The sequence below is a fragment of the Haplochromis burtoni genome, unplaced genomic scaffold (assembly GCF_018398535.1).
Source record: "Haplochromis burtoni strain Fernald_Lab_line unplaced genomic scaffold, NCSU_Asbu1 Contig_77, whole genome shotgun sequence".
NCBI lineage: Eukaryota > Metazoa > Chordata > Actinopteri > Cichliformes > Cichlidae > Haplochromis > Haplochromis burtoni.
In genome coordinates, this window is record NW_024582438.1 from 1,304,714 (window position 1) to 1,319,364 (window position 14,651).

At 41.7% G+C, this 14,651-nt stretch overlaps 1 protein-coding gene across 4 annotated transcripts in view; it reads left to right on the forward strand.

Annotated features, from left to right (window-relative positions):
* reln (reelin) overlaps window positions 1-14,651 on the forward strand; it is a 97,511-nt gene that overhangs the window by 12,278 nt on the left and 70,582 nt on the right. For all 4 annotated transcript variants that reach the window (XM_014335772.2, XM_014335774.2, XM_014335773.2 and 1 more), the window contains exon 2: window positions 10,916-11,023. In XM_014335772.2, the coding sequence (XP_014191258.1) occupies window positions 10,916-11,023 (108 nt within the window). The remainder of the gene's footprint in view (window positions 1-10,915; window positions 11,024-14,651) is intronic.

Below are 14,651 nucleotides of genomic sequence, written 5' to 3' on the forward strand. Positions count from 1 at the left end.
ATAAGTTTTTATCCTGGCCTTGGTTAATAAAATATCCCATTGTTACTTTCCATCACTCTGTGTCAAGAGCTTTCCCTAGAAGACATAACTGTATTGTGTAAAAACTCTGAGTTTTAAAAGCCGTGAATTTTGCATGGACAGAGAGCTGACCTGCTTTTTGGAAGTCATAACAGCTGAAGTTCAACATGAAGTGGGCGCATTGTGGTTTTTTTCTGTTGATGAGGCTCAAACTGTTCAAAAGTCCACGTTCATAGCCTGATTAAAAACTGCAGTTTGATGTGTCAGCCCATGAGGATGGCTAAGACGAGGGCAGGTGCACCTGGTGTTACTTATTCTCTTTCATCTCATAAGCCTTAGTGAGTCTGGAATATGTAATGTTGGAAATATGAGGATGTAAATTCAGGGAAACACTAAACAGCAGGATTTTATTTAAAAAGATTAGATTTTTTTTTTTCACAAACAATATGAAAATATTCACTTTTTAGGCTATTTCATCTCAGTTGGAAATAATTCAATATAAGCAGTGTGATTTCATTTTAATAAAACATGAAAGCTCCAAGACACTGGCGTTTGTAAGGTTTTGTCTATTTGTCTCCTTGAAAGTGAAGTGAAGTCTGTGTTGTGTGTCTCCAACAGCACACTATCTCTCAAATAAAACTTTTCACTACCTGACTCTTTGCGTACATCCCAAAAGGTTGATTCTGTTCATCTGGATGTAGCGTTTTCAGTGGGAGAATACTTCTTCAGTCTCAGCCGACTACAGGTTTCAACAACCTTATAAACAGTACATTTGTACAATGACTGAAACCAGCCCACTGAAGGAACAATGGGCTGTGAGGTCAGTTCTTTGATCATTAATATGCAAATTCTCATGACCATTGATCAACAACCACTGATCAAAGACCACTGATCAATGGCCATGAGTACCATTCACAGAGAGTTGGGGAATGGCTGCAATCACAGCATTGTAAGATTGCAAAAGATGTTCCCATTTGGCCCCCTCCTCGATTCAGAGATGGTCTTTCCCTTTTCACGTAAATGGCCTCCTTGACTCCTCGCTCAAACCAGCGTTCCTCCCTGTCCAGGATGTGTACATCCTCATCATTGAAAGAGTGTCCACTGGCCTGTAGGTGTAAATAGACTGCAGAGTCCTGGCCTGACGAGGTGGCTCTTCTGTGTTGTGCCATCCGCTTTGCCAGAGGTTGTTTGGTTTTCCCGATGTATAAATCAGACCTGATCCTTGGGGTGGACCAATTTTTGGCGCAACGTGTTTTGGGGTTTAGAAGCCACATAGACTCTGTGTTTAGAAAAAATGTGTCTCAACTGTTCCAATAGTCCTGACACATACATTGTTTATAGCGCTATCTGTACTGAACCCAGGAAATTATTACCCAGGAAAGTATTTTTTTTCTTTCTCTTCATTTGTAATTGATTCCACTTAATGATGAAGATTGAGATACTGATTTCCAAATCTAAGCATCTTCACACCAAAGAGTGCAAAACACACATACATTACAAATTCTGTTGTCTTACTTTGGATTTACCGCCTTGTCACTTATATTGATGCATTGATGCAAGACAGAAGTGTTTTGGATATGCAGGCCTGTAGGAAATTTTAGAGCCTTTGAAATGCTTTAACTTTCATTTGATGTGAGGTTTGGTGTTTGGTGTTTCAACCATTGGTTGGTTGATTGACTGGACAGAGTACAAAGTTTGTGCTTCATAATTTTTACTTTTTTTTCCTGGCATGTCAAAAAAAAGTTGTAGTTTGGTAGGCCAAACAAAACAGATAAATGTTTCAGTCGTTAGTTTTAGTCTCTGTCATTTTAAATGCCCATCTAAATCCCTGCTCTACGTTGGGCTAAAGTCTCAAGGCCTTGCTTTGACAGATGCCTTCCTGGCACAGATGACTCAGTTGTGAAACAGTTTAGTTTACACTCCTTGTGGGAGATAAACCAGTTGTGGAAATACGATAAACAACTTTTAAACAAAGCAACCTGGTGTCCCTGACTGGGACATCAAAACTGTCATTGACGTTATGCCTAACAGTTCACAGCTTGGCCCTCATTGTCTCCTTCCTTTTTTCCTATAGGGAAGCTCCCAGTGGAGCAGGTGAGATGGAAAAGGAGTTATGCAACAGTGCTGTGCATGTCCAGTGTCTGGATTTGGTCTGTGTTTTTGTCTGTGGTTACTATTTGTTTGTATGTTGCTGTGAAAGCAGATTACTGTACGATCAGGTGTCTTTTTGATGAGTTTAGAGTCAAGTTTGGATTATATTACAGTACAGATTTGTCAGTGTGTGTTGTGTGTCTCAGCAATATGCAAGAAGTTGTGGTTTGGGTTTTACCCAACTTTTCAGGCTAACTCAGCTTTTAATGTTTTCCTGCATTCCTTGGATTTTCTCTCTGGAAGGCATATGCAGTCGCAGCTTCCCTCTGTAACATTTTACCAACATTAATGTGATTATATTTTGTCAGTTTCATGATTAGCATTTTGATCACCTTGGCTTTTCATGTCACGTTTGCATGTTCAGGATGGCTTTGACAAGTGACGGAAGATGCTTTGCTTGTCAGGCCTGGATAGCTGAAGCTTTTTTCTGTCTACAGAACACATGGTGTTGATCATAAGGACAGCTCACTCTCCAGTCCTGGCAGCCACCACGCGACAGAGGGAAAGAATCATGGTGTTCTTGAACCCGATTACAATATAACCCTTTATAGCAACCACCAATTATGCATCTGACGCTGAACAACATTCCCTTCATGGCGAATGTTTTGGATTTTGTTTTAGCAGTTATATTTATATAACACTTGCCTGCTGCTTTAGGTTACAGTTGTATTAGGCTATTTCTTGCATTTTTTCCCCTTGTACATACAATCACTTTCTTATCTCATGCTTCTCATCATATGAAAATTTCTTAACAAGATGAAGACCAGGTAACAGAAGCGCAACCTATCAAAACCAATTATGAGTCTCAAAGCAGAGCTGGGTAATGATACGGGATCTGCGTGCAGTTTGAGGCCTCTGTACAATGAAATAATGAATAATGTTAAAAGCTCAGAGAGATGATGTGCTATCAAAGCTAATCTCAGGTAAAGAGAACAGCCTTTGAGTTGTCTAAGCTATGAAGTCTCTTCTGTCATGACTTATTTTGCCTCGCTGATTGGTGGACATGCCTTCCCACTGGGGTTGTGTATTCCTTCTAAGTCCAGTGTAAGCATTTTAGCACCACGAATAAAAAGGACATAAAACACTTACAGATGGTGGAAGTGGTACTTAACAAAGGAAAAGCCCCTAAAGTAGAAACATAAATATTACAATGTGAAAACCTTTGATTATTGTAAAATAATTTACCGAGGATCCTTTTGGTGGATCCCGTACACACCTGCTCATGTTTTCACAGTGAACATTGTATGCATTGTATGAGAGCTGCACAATGAAGTGTGATTGTGAGGCAGATTATGTGTGAGGAACAGGATGCTTGTGACAGAACTGCCTCTTCGCTCCTGTTTTTTCTCCACGGCTGTTGCAGGGGTGAAGCCAAGTTAGGCAGGCAGTAAAGGCTTCAGCTCCCCTCTTTGGTAAACAGAGTAGAACCTCAATAGAAGAAACTGGATCGAGAACAGAAATTGGCTGTTATCTCTGGCAGTGATCATGAAAGGACACGTATCCTGCTCCCAAGAGGAAAAACTGCTTTCTCTGAGCCTTTTTGCAGAAAAGGTTATACATGTTGTAGTTAAGCAGACCTGTAGAAGCTCTGTGGCTGATAGGTCGTCTGTGATCTAGTGTTTCACAGCAGCAGATGGCGGTGCCAGCAGGCCAGGGTGGTGCCAGAAGGTTACGCAATGGAATGATGCCTCTAAAACCTGACTCGAACGCCACATGACACATATATGTGCAGAAACACACTTCCCACACAATCTTCTGAAGCTGTAAGGAGAGACTTAGACTTGGGTAATTCAGATGGCCACGAACACGCTGTCCATTTAAAGCTCCAATCTTTGCTTTCTTCATTGTCATTGGTAACAGCAACCTATCCTTCATGGTGTCACGGTCAGGTGACTGACAGTTTGAACCATTTCAGGAAGCTCAGAGTGAAGTGGCACCCCGACACTGGCATGGCCATGGAAACAGATGGAACTATAGCTTCCCTGTGATCTGGCCTCCATTTCCTGGTCCTCTCTGGGGCACGTGTGTGTCTGCCAGTGGGATATGGGTCAGATGGTCGGCTATCTTTATCCAGATCGTTGCCAGGAAAACCTCCATCCATTTGGAAACAAAAAGGGCATCCTCCTGGGATGGAGGGAATTTCATTGATAATATATTCTCTTGCACTGTCTGTACTCTGATGTCTTGCTAAAATGACTTTTTCAGACTCTTGCTTCTTTAAGCTGTACTTTCAGCCCCTGGCATAAAAGGGAACAGCTGTATCAGATTTTGTCAGAACCTCCTTCTAAAGTCATTTCTTTCCATTTTAGGTATTTTCAATAGGTTTATTTGAGACTTGTGCAAGTGAAGTGAAATTGGGTGAGGCTAAAGACTGGTGGGTGTGTCTGTACACAAAGAGCAGAAAGGAGCTGTTCAGGCCATGCCAACCACATAGCCACTTCAATGCAAACACACTTGTCCGTGATGTAAGTCAGGTCTTCTTTGAGACCTCCAGGACTTCCTGTCCAGCTCTAGTTTAATCCCTTCCCATGCTTTTTTTTTCTTTATTTCTAAGAATGAGCTCATGCCACATGTTGCCAAGTACAGTACCGATTATGCTTTGCTGCACCATAAGGAGACATTACCATGGCTTTTAAAATGCCACTGGGTGCTATTTTTCTGGACCCTGTTGTAATTGCTGACCCAGCATACAGTGATCCATTCACATTAGTTTGGAATTTCCAACATGAGCATTTGGTTTGTGTTTGACAGCTTAATACACCCATTTTTTTTCTCAAGGAATTGGCCAAACCTTCTATCATTCATGGCTCTCCTCTCACTGTTTGTACTATATAGAGGGGAAAAAAAAACAGGTTCTTTGTCTAGCACCGTTACAGTCATGTCTAAAGGCAATAGCGCACCTCTGGGACTAGTGTAAAACCATACTGTAGTATCTTGTAAAATTTAAATACCTATTCACTGTCTTCTTCCAGTCCCTTGTTGTTCCCACGTTGAGAATGCTTTTATAGGATTCAGGAGAGCGTAATGCACTCAGGCGATATGATAATGCAGCCCTGTTGTTCTTTGTTAGCAGCTGGCTACAAGAACTCATCGAGAATCCTAGCTGAAAAATTAATCATACAAATTCAAACCAAGATTTCCTCAGACAGAACAAGTAGTGTAGTGTTTAGCACATGCATACATTTAAATGAAAAGTAGGCTTTTCTTTTATTTACTCGCAGTTTTTCGTGAACATATTTTTGCAGAGTAGATTGTCACAGAAGATTAGTTTAACATTACCAGTTAGTCATCACTTTGCGTTTTCTCTCTGTGTGTGTGTGTGTGTGTGTGTGTGTGTGTGTGTGTGTGTGTGTGTGCCTACTTGATCTCTGAGAGACTTGTCAGCAAAGGATATGTATTTTGTTGCGTTGTGTGGTGCTCTGATACTTCGTGCCCTAACATTACTCCTGGTGGATCCCAGGAAGTGAAGAAAGCCCTGGGCCCATCAATAGTTGAGCGGTAGCACGGTTGTGTGTGTCTATAATGAGGCATACCACATCGCACCATCAATATTACATACTGGCTTAGGGCCAAGAGATGTGCTCTGTGGTGTGTTCCAGTATAAAATATGAGAATCTGTATGTGGGTATGAGTGCTATGCATACAGTGTAATGAGGATTTTGCAAGATCTAAGTCAAGAGCACTTGCAGGCATGACACTTGGACCTAGCGTGTGCCTCTTGAAATTTGAAACATGAAGGTTCACCAACGTATGCAGGCCTTGTTAATGTTTAGTAGCTCATTTGTCTGTAGAAACCTTCTTCTTCCTTCCTAAACACAACAAGAATCACATAACCAAAATTTAATTAAGAACAGAAGCACTAAAAAACAAGTAGCGGCTGGCCCACATGCTGTAAAATACCAACTTGTTGTAAAGCATTAAATAGCAAAGGTTTAGCGAAAGAAAACATTAAGGCAGGGTTTTCCTGTATCCTGCACGGGATTGAGCGAGGACATGCACACAGCAGAAACTGCTCAGACACATGCTAAAGCATGCTAAAGATCTACTGACCTATCCCCATTTACTAAGCTAGCAGTCAAAATTGATACAGCAAATACAGAGTTAACGCACATGTATTGTTCTTTTTTTTTAAGTGTGCACTTGACATGTAAACCAAAGATTAGTCCTTACTACAGGAAAAAGCCTAAAGTTCAATATAGAAGTTTGCATGAACAGCACTAGCCTGACACTCGGTTTGTTCATATGTGAAGAAACAATGCACATGGAAAAATACATACCCAAAAACACAGAACCTGCCTACGTGTTGAATGAGACTGTTGGTATTAATTTCACCTCTTTTGCCCGCCTCATGGCTCCTCATCCCCCTCGGCCAAGTGAACATTGCTCAGAAATGAAGTATGGACAAGAATGTTAAGGCTACCATCAAAGGCCTCCCTTTAGATCTGTGTGCGTGTCTGTGTGTGTGCTCGTGAGTGAAGCAGCCCCACAGGTGATTGGATCTGATCTGATCTGATCTGATTGGCTCATCTGTCTGATGCATTCCACAGGCGAGTGAGAGAAGGTTGTTAGAGGCCTTTCTAAATAATTTAGATCCTGGATTTGTATTGATCAGGTAGTGCTGCTCTCCACGGGCCACTCCAGTACCCCTTCTTTCTCCATCCCTCTTCACCCCTGTTCTTGTTTTTCCTCCTCTCCACTCTTTCTCCCCCACCCCATGCTCTACATCAAACAGAGGTACACTGCTGCGAGGGAGCAGAAAATGCATGAGAAAGGAGTTGATGGGGAAAGTGCAGGGAAGAGGATTTTTCTTTTTACAGAGATTCCTCAATGGGAGTGAAGCTGTAGGAAAGGTGTAAAGCGCGGCTAAAGAGAGAAACGGCACAATGAAGGCAGGGGGGAAAAAGTCTTTTGTTTGCTGTATTTGTGCAGCACATGTAAAGTTGTCTGTGGAGAGTAATGGAGTGTGCGTAACCTTGGTGATGCAGGTCAATGGAAGTGCAGAAATGAGCGTTTTGTGCGTACTGAGCCTGGTCCAACTTAGTCCATTAAACTCAGTCATTACTCCATTAAATACTGCTTCATGCCATGGCCTTGGATCAATACTGCATAATGTAAAGACTGATAACATGTCTTAACCACACAGTGGAACGGATTTGTTGAATGGGTAATGTATTCGTGGAGGGATAGAAAAATAGCACAAATGAGGAGGACATTTATGCATAGTATGAACATGATAACTGCTTTTTTCTTTCTTTCTTTCTTTCTTTTAATAAGAAAGACCTTTTCTTTGCATTCTGCAGATAGGGATGTGTTAGAGGTGCACTGAGCAACATGGAGCGAATATGATAATGCTTCTGTTGCCAAGCAAAATATGTATCTTTCTCAAAATACAGCTTCGTGTACACGCTGTACATGCTGATAGAATTTGGCAGGGCTCAGAGCAGACAAGCAAAAGGAAATTACTTGTTGCTCACAGAGTGTTATTAGAGCCAGCTATTTTTTTTTCTTTTTGTGGACAACCAAGCATTTCTAATATTAAATTTAAAAAAAAGCAATCGTCTATATTTTAAGTGTAAGGCTTTTTATATTAACCAAGAGGGACTGCAGACAGCTCTCCCTTTTGACTGGTTAATATTTGCGACCATGATAAGATTTATTTCTGACATATAAAACAAACAAACCAATATCTACACATTCACATTCACGCAGATATGTGGTCAAGACAAATAAACAAAATCTCGATACCATGAAAAACCACTCAGTCATCAAGTGTGAAATGGAAATAAAGCGTAACTGGTGTTTGTATATCTTGTTTACACTGTGCTGTAGAAGTTTGCAAAGTGGAGTGGATGACAGGGACTATAAAAAATTACTCTTCCATACACAATTAATAATATGAACTGCTATGTAGGAAGTGTCAATAACGCAATATTTTGAGCGCGTTCTCATCCCAGGGCATCACAGTCTTTCTATCAGATGCGGCTGGGGTTGCAGAGCTGTGCAGTCCGATGGCTTCAGCGGACGCTGAGACGTAATTTTCCTTCTTTATAGGGTGGTAAAATCCTCATTTGGAGGTTGGCGAATTGGCAGTGAATTAAATCACTGGAGACGGTGGTTTGTGTCTGGTTTGTGAGCTGTGTGTTTTGCACTTTGTTTTTTCCTCCACTCTCTAATTAGTTTTGTTTTCAGTCTATCGCTCTTTTTATTTTTTTAACTTTTGCTTTTACTCTCTGATTAGGTTTAGACAGCAAAAAGTATTTGGTTATGTTTAGGCACCAAGAGTTAGATAACAAGAACAACAAACCTTTTATTAAGTCCCAAATTACAAAACCATAGAGAAACAAACAGAAGTCCAAAAGTAATAATTGGGGCTGGGATTAGAGAGAGCCTCTGGAAAATATGTTACTTCAAAAAGGGACAAAAGGTAAGACACAACTGTGTATATACATGGAGGACTGAGACAGGTGGAGAGCGAGACACAGCTGAAAACAAATGGGGGGGGGGAGACAGGAAGTGGAACTGACACAGGACATGAAGGATAACTAACCGTCAAAGTAAAACAGGAAGTAATCCAGAGACGAGACGCTACACACAGAGATAAGACTGACACTAGATCTTAATAACAGCCACAGAAACAGTAACAGAAAGATGAGACAGAAGGAACAGAGAAAGAAAAGCTGAGGTGACTAAAATAACTACAACGAATAAAAAACAGAACATGAACCAAAACACGCTGTCTACAGCAACAAGAACAAAGACTCACTGTATGCTGGAATAATAAAGAAATCAAAACAGGAAACAAAAACTCAAGTTAACGATAATTAAAAACCTCAAGCACTAGAAAAACAAACTAAATTTAAAAAAGTGTAAAGAAACTCAAAAGGCAGACCAGGGGGACCATAACAAAATACTTAGTTACCTGCATGGTTTGCTTTAAAATAGGCCTTTCATAACATTAACCCTTTCAACCCAAATTAGGCTCACTCAATACATTTAAACTGCGACAAGTTGAGAAACAGTGTGTCACAGAACTGGAACTAAAAGCCTATCTGTGAGGAGATGCCAGCAGCTGGAAAAAAAAGTGGAAGTCCTTGAAATGAGCTTTAGATCCTGTTACTTGAGTGGATGTTTCTCAGAGAAATCATCAGAGCAACATAAAAAAGTATAAAACCGACTGTTTTATACTGTAATGGAGCAGAGAGAAGTTGTATGTACAGTGTGTATACTATTAGTAAACACTGTATATACTCCTTGTGGAGTGCTGGATCCCTGTGCAAAGGTTACGACAGAAAAACAAAGGAGGAAACGTCCAGATACAGTAAGGAGTGTTGTGGGATGAATTATTGAGGGTTTGATATGGAGGAGAGAAAGGGAGGGAAGAGATGGACTGAACTCTGCTCCTAAGACAGGGTGTAACACGTCCGACATACACAGACATGCGGCGAACACACACATTCAGAGACACACGCACAAGCGTCTTGTGCGAGGACATGTTAATGGAGTCGCCCAGTCAGACAGCCAGGCAGGCAGACGGGGCCACACAGGAGTCAGCTCTGCCCAGAATTCCACAGTGTAACGCACCAAACCCAGAAGAATGAACGCCCTGAGACCCAACTGACATGCTGCTATTCTTACTAAAACACAGTCTCGCTGTGGGTGTCGCCTCATTTTCCCATTCAGTTTTCCTCCATAAGCAGGGGGATTCCAGGGTCAGGAAACAACAATGCCTTCATCTTTTTCAGCCGCAAAGGATTTTATTCCCTGATGTGTAAAACGGTTTTGTTTTCTGTTTTTTTTTTTTTTGGTGGGGTGTGTGTGTTCCTCCTTTGAGCCACGAGCTGTTCCTTGTACTCTGCTCTGTCTGGCTGGAAACAGTCCAGTGACTGAGCCCTCTTCCTCCAGTGATGCAGCTGACTCTGTGGTCCCATCACTCAGGGCCCTTGTTTACCGGGTGGATCAATAGTTAACGTGCTGCGGGATACACTGAGCTGTAGATGTGTTCAGCTGGATAACACACTCCCGGGAGTTTTCTGATCTGTGGCTGTTTGTGGTGGGCTGGGAAGAATAAAGGCTTAGCAAAGCTATCAGGGTTACAGCCAATTAGCTCATCAGTCTGTTCTAATATGGTTGTCAATACGACAGGCTTTGATTAAAGCGCTGTGATTTGTTGAGGATGAGGTAGATTACATTCTGCCACCATTTTTCTCTGTAAAAGGTGAGGTGGGGATATCTGGTTCAGCAACCTTTAAAGTAACTCATACCCTGGTTTAGCACATGTTCTAATAATGCTTCTACTTCTGTCTGAATATATATATATGTGTGCAAGTGACCTTCTAGATTTTGCTTTAACACCTCCATGCACTCTCCTCTCCTCCTGGAGGGTGTTTGGTCTTGTTGGCATCCCATTTAATGGCCAGTTTACCTTTCCATGTGCTAACACCTGATGTGATTAGCAGCAGGACGTTAGTGAGCTGCTCTACATACTTCCAAACATCCTGTCCACACACGTACATCACGCCTGCTAATTATCTGCTTAGCCTGCAAATGAAGCGTAAATGCAACTTAGTAATTGCGATCTCTGACACCTAATCGGCGTTCACAGTTCATCTTCCTGTATTCATTTGAGGTGTTAATACAGGGGTGGAGAAACAAATAACAGCTGGATGCATTATATTTAAAATGTTTCTGGGAGTAACTCTAAGCTTCATGAGCAGTAAGCATGTTCCTTTTTTCTCTCTCTCTTCAGTAACCATCTCCACCAGCGTATCCTTCGATGGTCTCCTGGTGACTGGCCTCTACACCTCAACACCAGTCCAGTCGGCTCCCATTCCTGCTCCAGCTGCTTTTGGCTTTGGTGAGTCTTGTTTCTTTTGCCAATACAAGCTGCTTTTTTTTATTATGCTTTTTAGTACTAGCAAACCCTCAGATACCCCGAGAAGTGTCTGCTGGGACCACGGAGTATTACGATCCAGCTCAGTGATCCACATCCGTTCCCAGACTCAGCATAAGACCACTTCCCTTCTCCGGTTATGACAGGTCGTGATGGATGAGGAGTCAGGATGATGTGATCAAGGGTTCGGTCAGATGGGTTTTCATTGATGTTTGAGAGAACAAAAAAAAAACTGAATATGAGATAGATATGAAGAGCAAAGCAGCAAATGTAGAGCTTTCTAAAAGATTAAACTTAAAATAACAAGTGATCACCAGGCCAGCTTGCCAAATGTTGGAGTAAAGGCCCAGTGGACGGGCTGATTTACAATTTTTTTTATCCAGAGATGCAAATATAGCAACAGTTTAGGTGGTAGATGTTGCTATTAAACTGGATGAAGTTTGCAAACAACTTATTTTATTCTTTGTCTGCCTTTCCTTTGCATTGTCTGCATGCTCTGCTCTAATGATACAAATTGAATCTCTCTTTATCCTTAAAAGATTAAAGCTAAACTTATAAGTCTTTACACTTTTGACAACTGTAATCGAATTACACTGTAAGCATGCAACTGAAATGCATTAAGTGCAACTCTTTTTTGGACACACAACCAAGATTTGTAGACTCAGATGAAGTATTTGCGGATGGAGCCCTTGTGTGCACGGATGGGGGCTCTTTTGGTGCAGTGGAACAGCTATAAAGAACTCCTTAGAGAACAGGGCTAGTGTCCCAGAACTGCTGCGCAGTGGGCTCCCTTATCCTGACTAACTCCACTGTTCTTCAGACTTTGACTTCACTCTGGCCAGGGCAGTTCTTCACTCTTGGCAGCTCTGTTTACTGGGGAGGCATCCAAGCACGGATTGCGTCACCTTAGCTTCACTCTAATTACTTGAAAAGTTTTAAGGATACGCCTACCCTGATAGGCAGCAGCTTGTGGAACGGTGACTTTCTGTAAGATGTGTGTTTAAGTAAGTCTGCAAAGTCTTCCGTTACAGCATGTGTAATCTGTCTGGGTTTCGCAGTGCCAGTTAGACATTTGGTCCTCAGCTGAAGAGCTTTCTGCACTTTGTCTCTCTGCTCTAATTCTCCAGCCACCCCTCCCACTGTGGGATTCAGGACTCCATGGAGCAGCAGGCGCATGCAAAAGCAGTCTTGTCATAGAGGAGATTCTGAATGACGATTTAATAGATTTATAGTTTTATTTTCCCTTCGATTAATTTTTCTGTGCATTTTTGAGGTACACTGGGATTTTTTTTTATGATCGAGTGATAGAAACTTTGCAGAACATGGTGGTCCACTTAGCTGTTGAAGGCTGCTCAGCGTTGGAAGGGCTGAAGACATTCTCCTAAAGAGAACGTCCTTCATTAATAAGCTCATGGAAACTTGGTGACTTAACAGAGAGCCAGCGTTTTCCCAAAATGCTTTGAAGATAATGCAGTGGAACAATAATACAGTGTGATGCCTCTTCATGTCCAGTGTTGTGACAAATATAAATGTGCCTTTGAGCGCAAGAGGGTCACGCAACTCCACCAGGGAGTTTTACGAACATGGTGTTTATGAGCAGGATAAGGTGGGGCTCTAATCCCTCTGAATGAAGCCACGTGGGGGACACGGTTACACAATGGACTGCAACATGCGTATGCACACGTTCAATAGAAATACCACCAACTTTCACTCAAGAGCACACACACAGTCCAACTGTTCAGCTGAAGTGAAGTGTTGGCTGGCTGGGGGGAACATGTGGTTGGCAGATGTATCAGTCCAGCAACTAGCATGAACTATAGCACAGGGAGAATGAAACCACTGTAGCGAGAAGATCGCTAATAAATCACTGAAAGACTGAAATGGCAGCTTAAGATGAAGCGTGAGAGAAGATTTCTTTTTGTTTTTGGCTGTGTTTGTGTTGTTGGAGGTGAAGAGCAAAACAAAGAGATCCTAAGAGAGAGACAAAGAAGGAATCAATGGTTTTAAAAAAGATGTAAAGTGGACTAAATAGACAAAGTCAGGGAGCTGTGGACACAGAGGTTAGTGTTTTTACTCGCTGCCTTGGGATGTCCAGTGGTTGGTGTGGTCAAAGCTGTGGTAGCAAGCAGACACGATGGCTGCCCAATAGCCTCTACAGAGAGAAATCCCCTCAGTCTTCTATGTCAACCTTTGTTGCTTTTTACACGTCATAAAAACAGTGGATGTGAGCATGACGGAATTGCATGCTTCATCAATTCTCTTTGTGTATGTGTGTGTGTGTGTGTTTATCACTCCTTTTTCTTTTTGTTGATCTGTTACAATTATAACTTTAAGAAACAAACACCATAACATGAAGACAGCAGTGATTTTTTCATCATGTTGTCTTCCACTCCACTTGAATTGCAGTGCTCTTTGAACTACGTTTGTAGCACATATGTTTTAGTTTGAGGGTTTTCACTGCAGCGTCGCCCACTGTTTGTCAAATTACTGTAACCGATGTGTGGTGAAGCAGTCGGCAGGGCAGTTTAAGGTAGTCTAAGGAATGCCATGTTTTCGGCTGCTGCGCTGAGTTGTGGTTCAAGTTGCTCAAGGCTGGTTCCTCCACTCCCTAAAGGCAAGCGACCTTCTACTTGCTGCTGGCGGGCTAACCACAGACCTTTACGATGCTGTAACTGCTCTGCTGTGGCAAGTGCAGAATCAGATGAACTAGAGCTAAAAACAATGTTGTGCTTTGGGAGCCATGCCTGCTAAATACAGGGAGAACGCGGGAGTGCAAATTAATTGTGGTTTTCGTAAATGTAGCGATCACAGGCTAGCAAAACTAGTCTGGGTGCATTTATTTCAAGGTGCCAAAGCTGAGAGGAAAGACTTGACATTTCATTTTGGGATTCAACTACTTACAACTCACAGTTAATGGATGAGGTATGACATGCAGCTTCATTTGAGTCTACTTTGTAGTCGATTTTGACAACCCAAGTACTCATTAGAGACTTTTTGAAACACTTTAGAGTGAAACATGGAGACTTTATATGCATGTTTGAATGTAACGTGGTCAAAACGGATCTCTGTACACACTGCCAGAAATGCAACATGAGTCTGGACTCAGCAGCCGAAGAATTCCAACTCCTCAGTGTTTTTCCTTTCTTTGACATTTATTCCATTAAGACGTCTTTCTTTCCAATCCGCCCTCTTGGCGTTCTGAAGCTTTCAGCTTGGCAACCAGAAAGATTAAATGATGAAACCAATAACATAAGTATATTGTCATAATTTTGATTTTTGTTTCATGTATCATAAAATCTGCTTGCTGTTACATGTCACATAGCAGTAATGAGGTGATATATTAAAACCCATAGGCCAGAGCCTGGATGGAAAGTAATGTCACATGTGGTCTGATTTGTATTCCCTGATAGTAAAATGTTTCCCATCACATCATTATCCATTCAAACACAAAGACAGACAGAGCAAGTATTCATTCTAAATGTGTCCGGATAACTTATAATCACAATGATGAACAGGCACTTGAAGGAAAAGGAGAGCTTTGAACATTTAGAGCAAAACGCCAATAATGGACTGAGAAAGTGTATGAGATTGA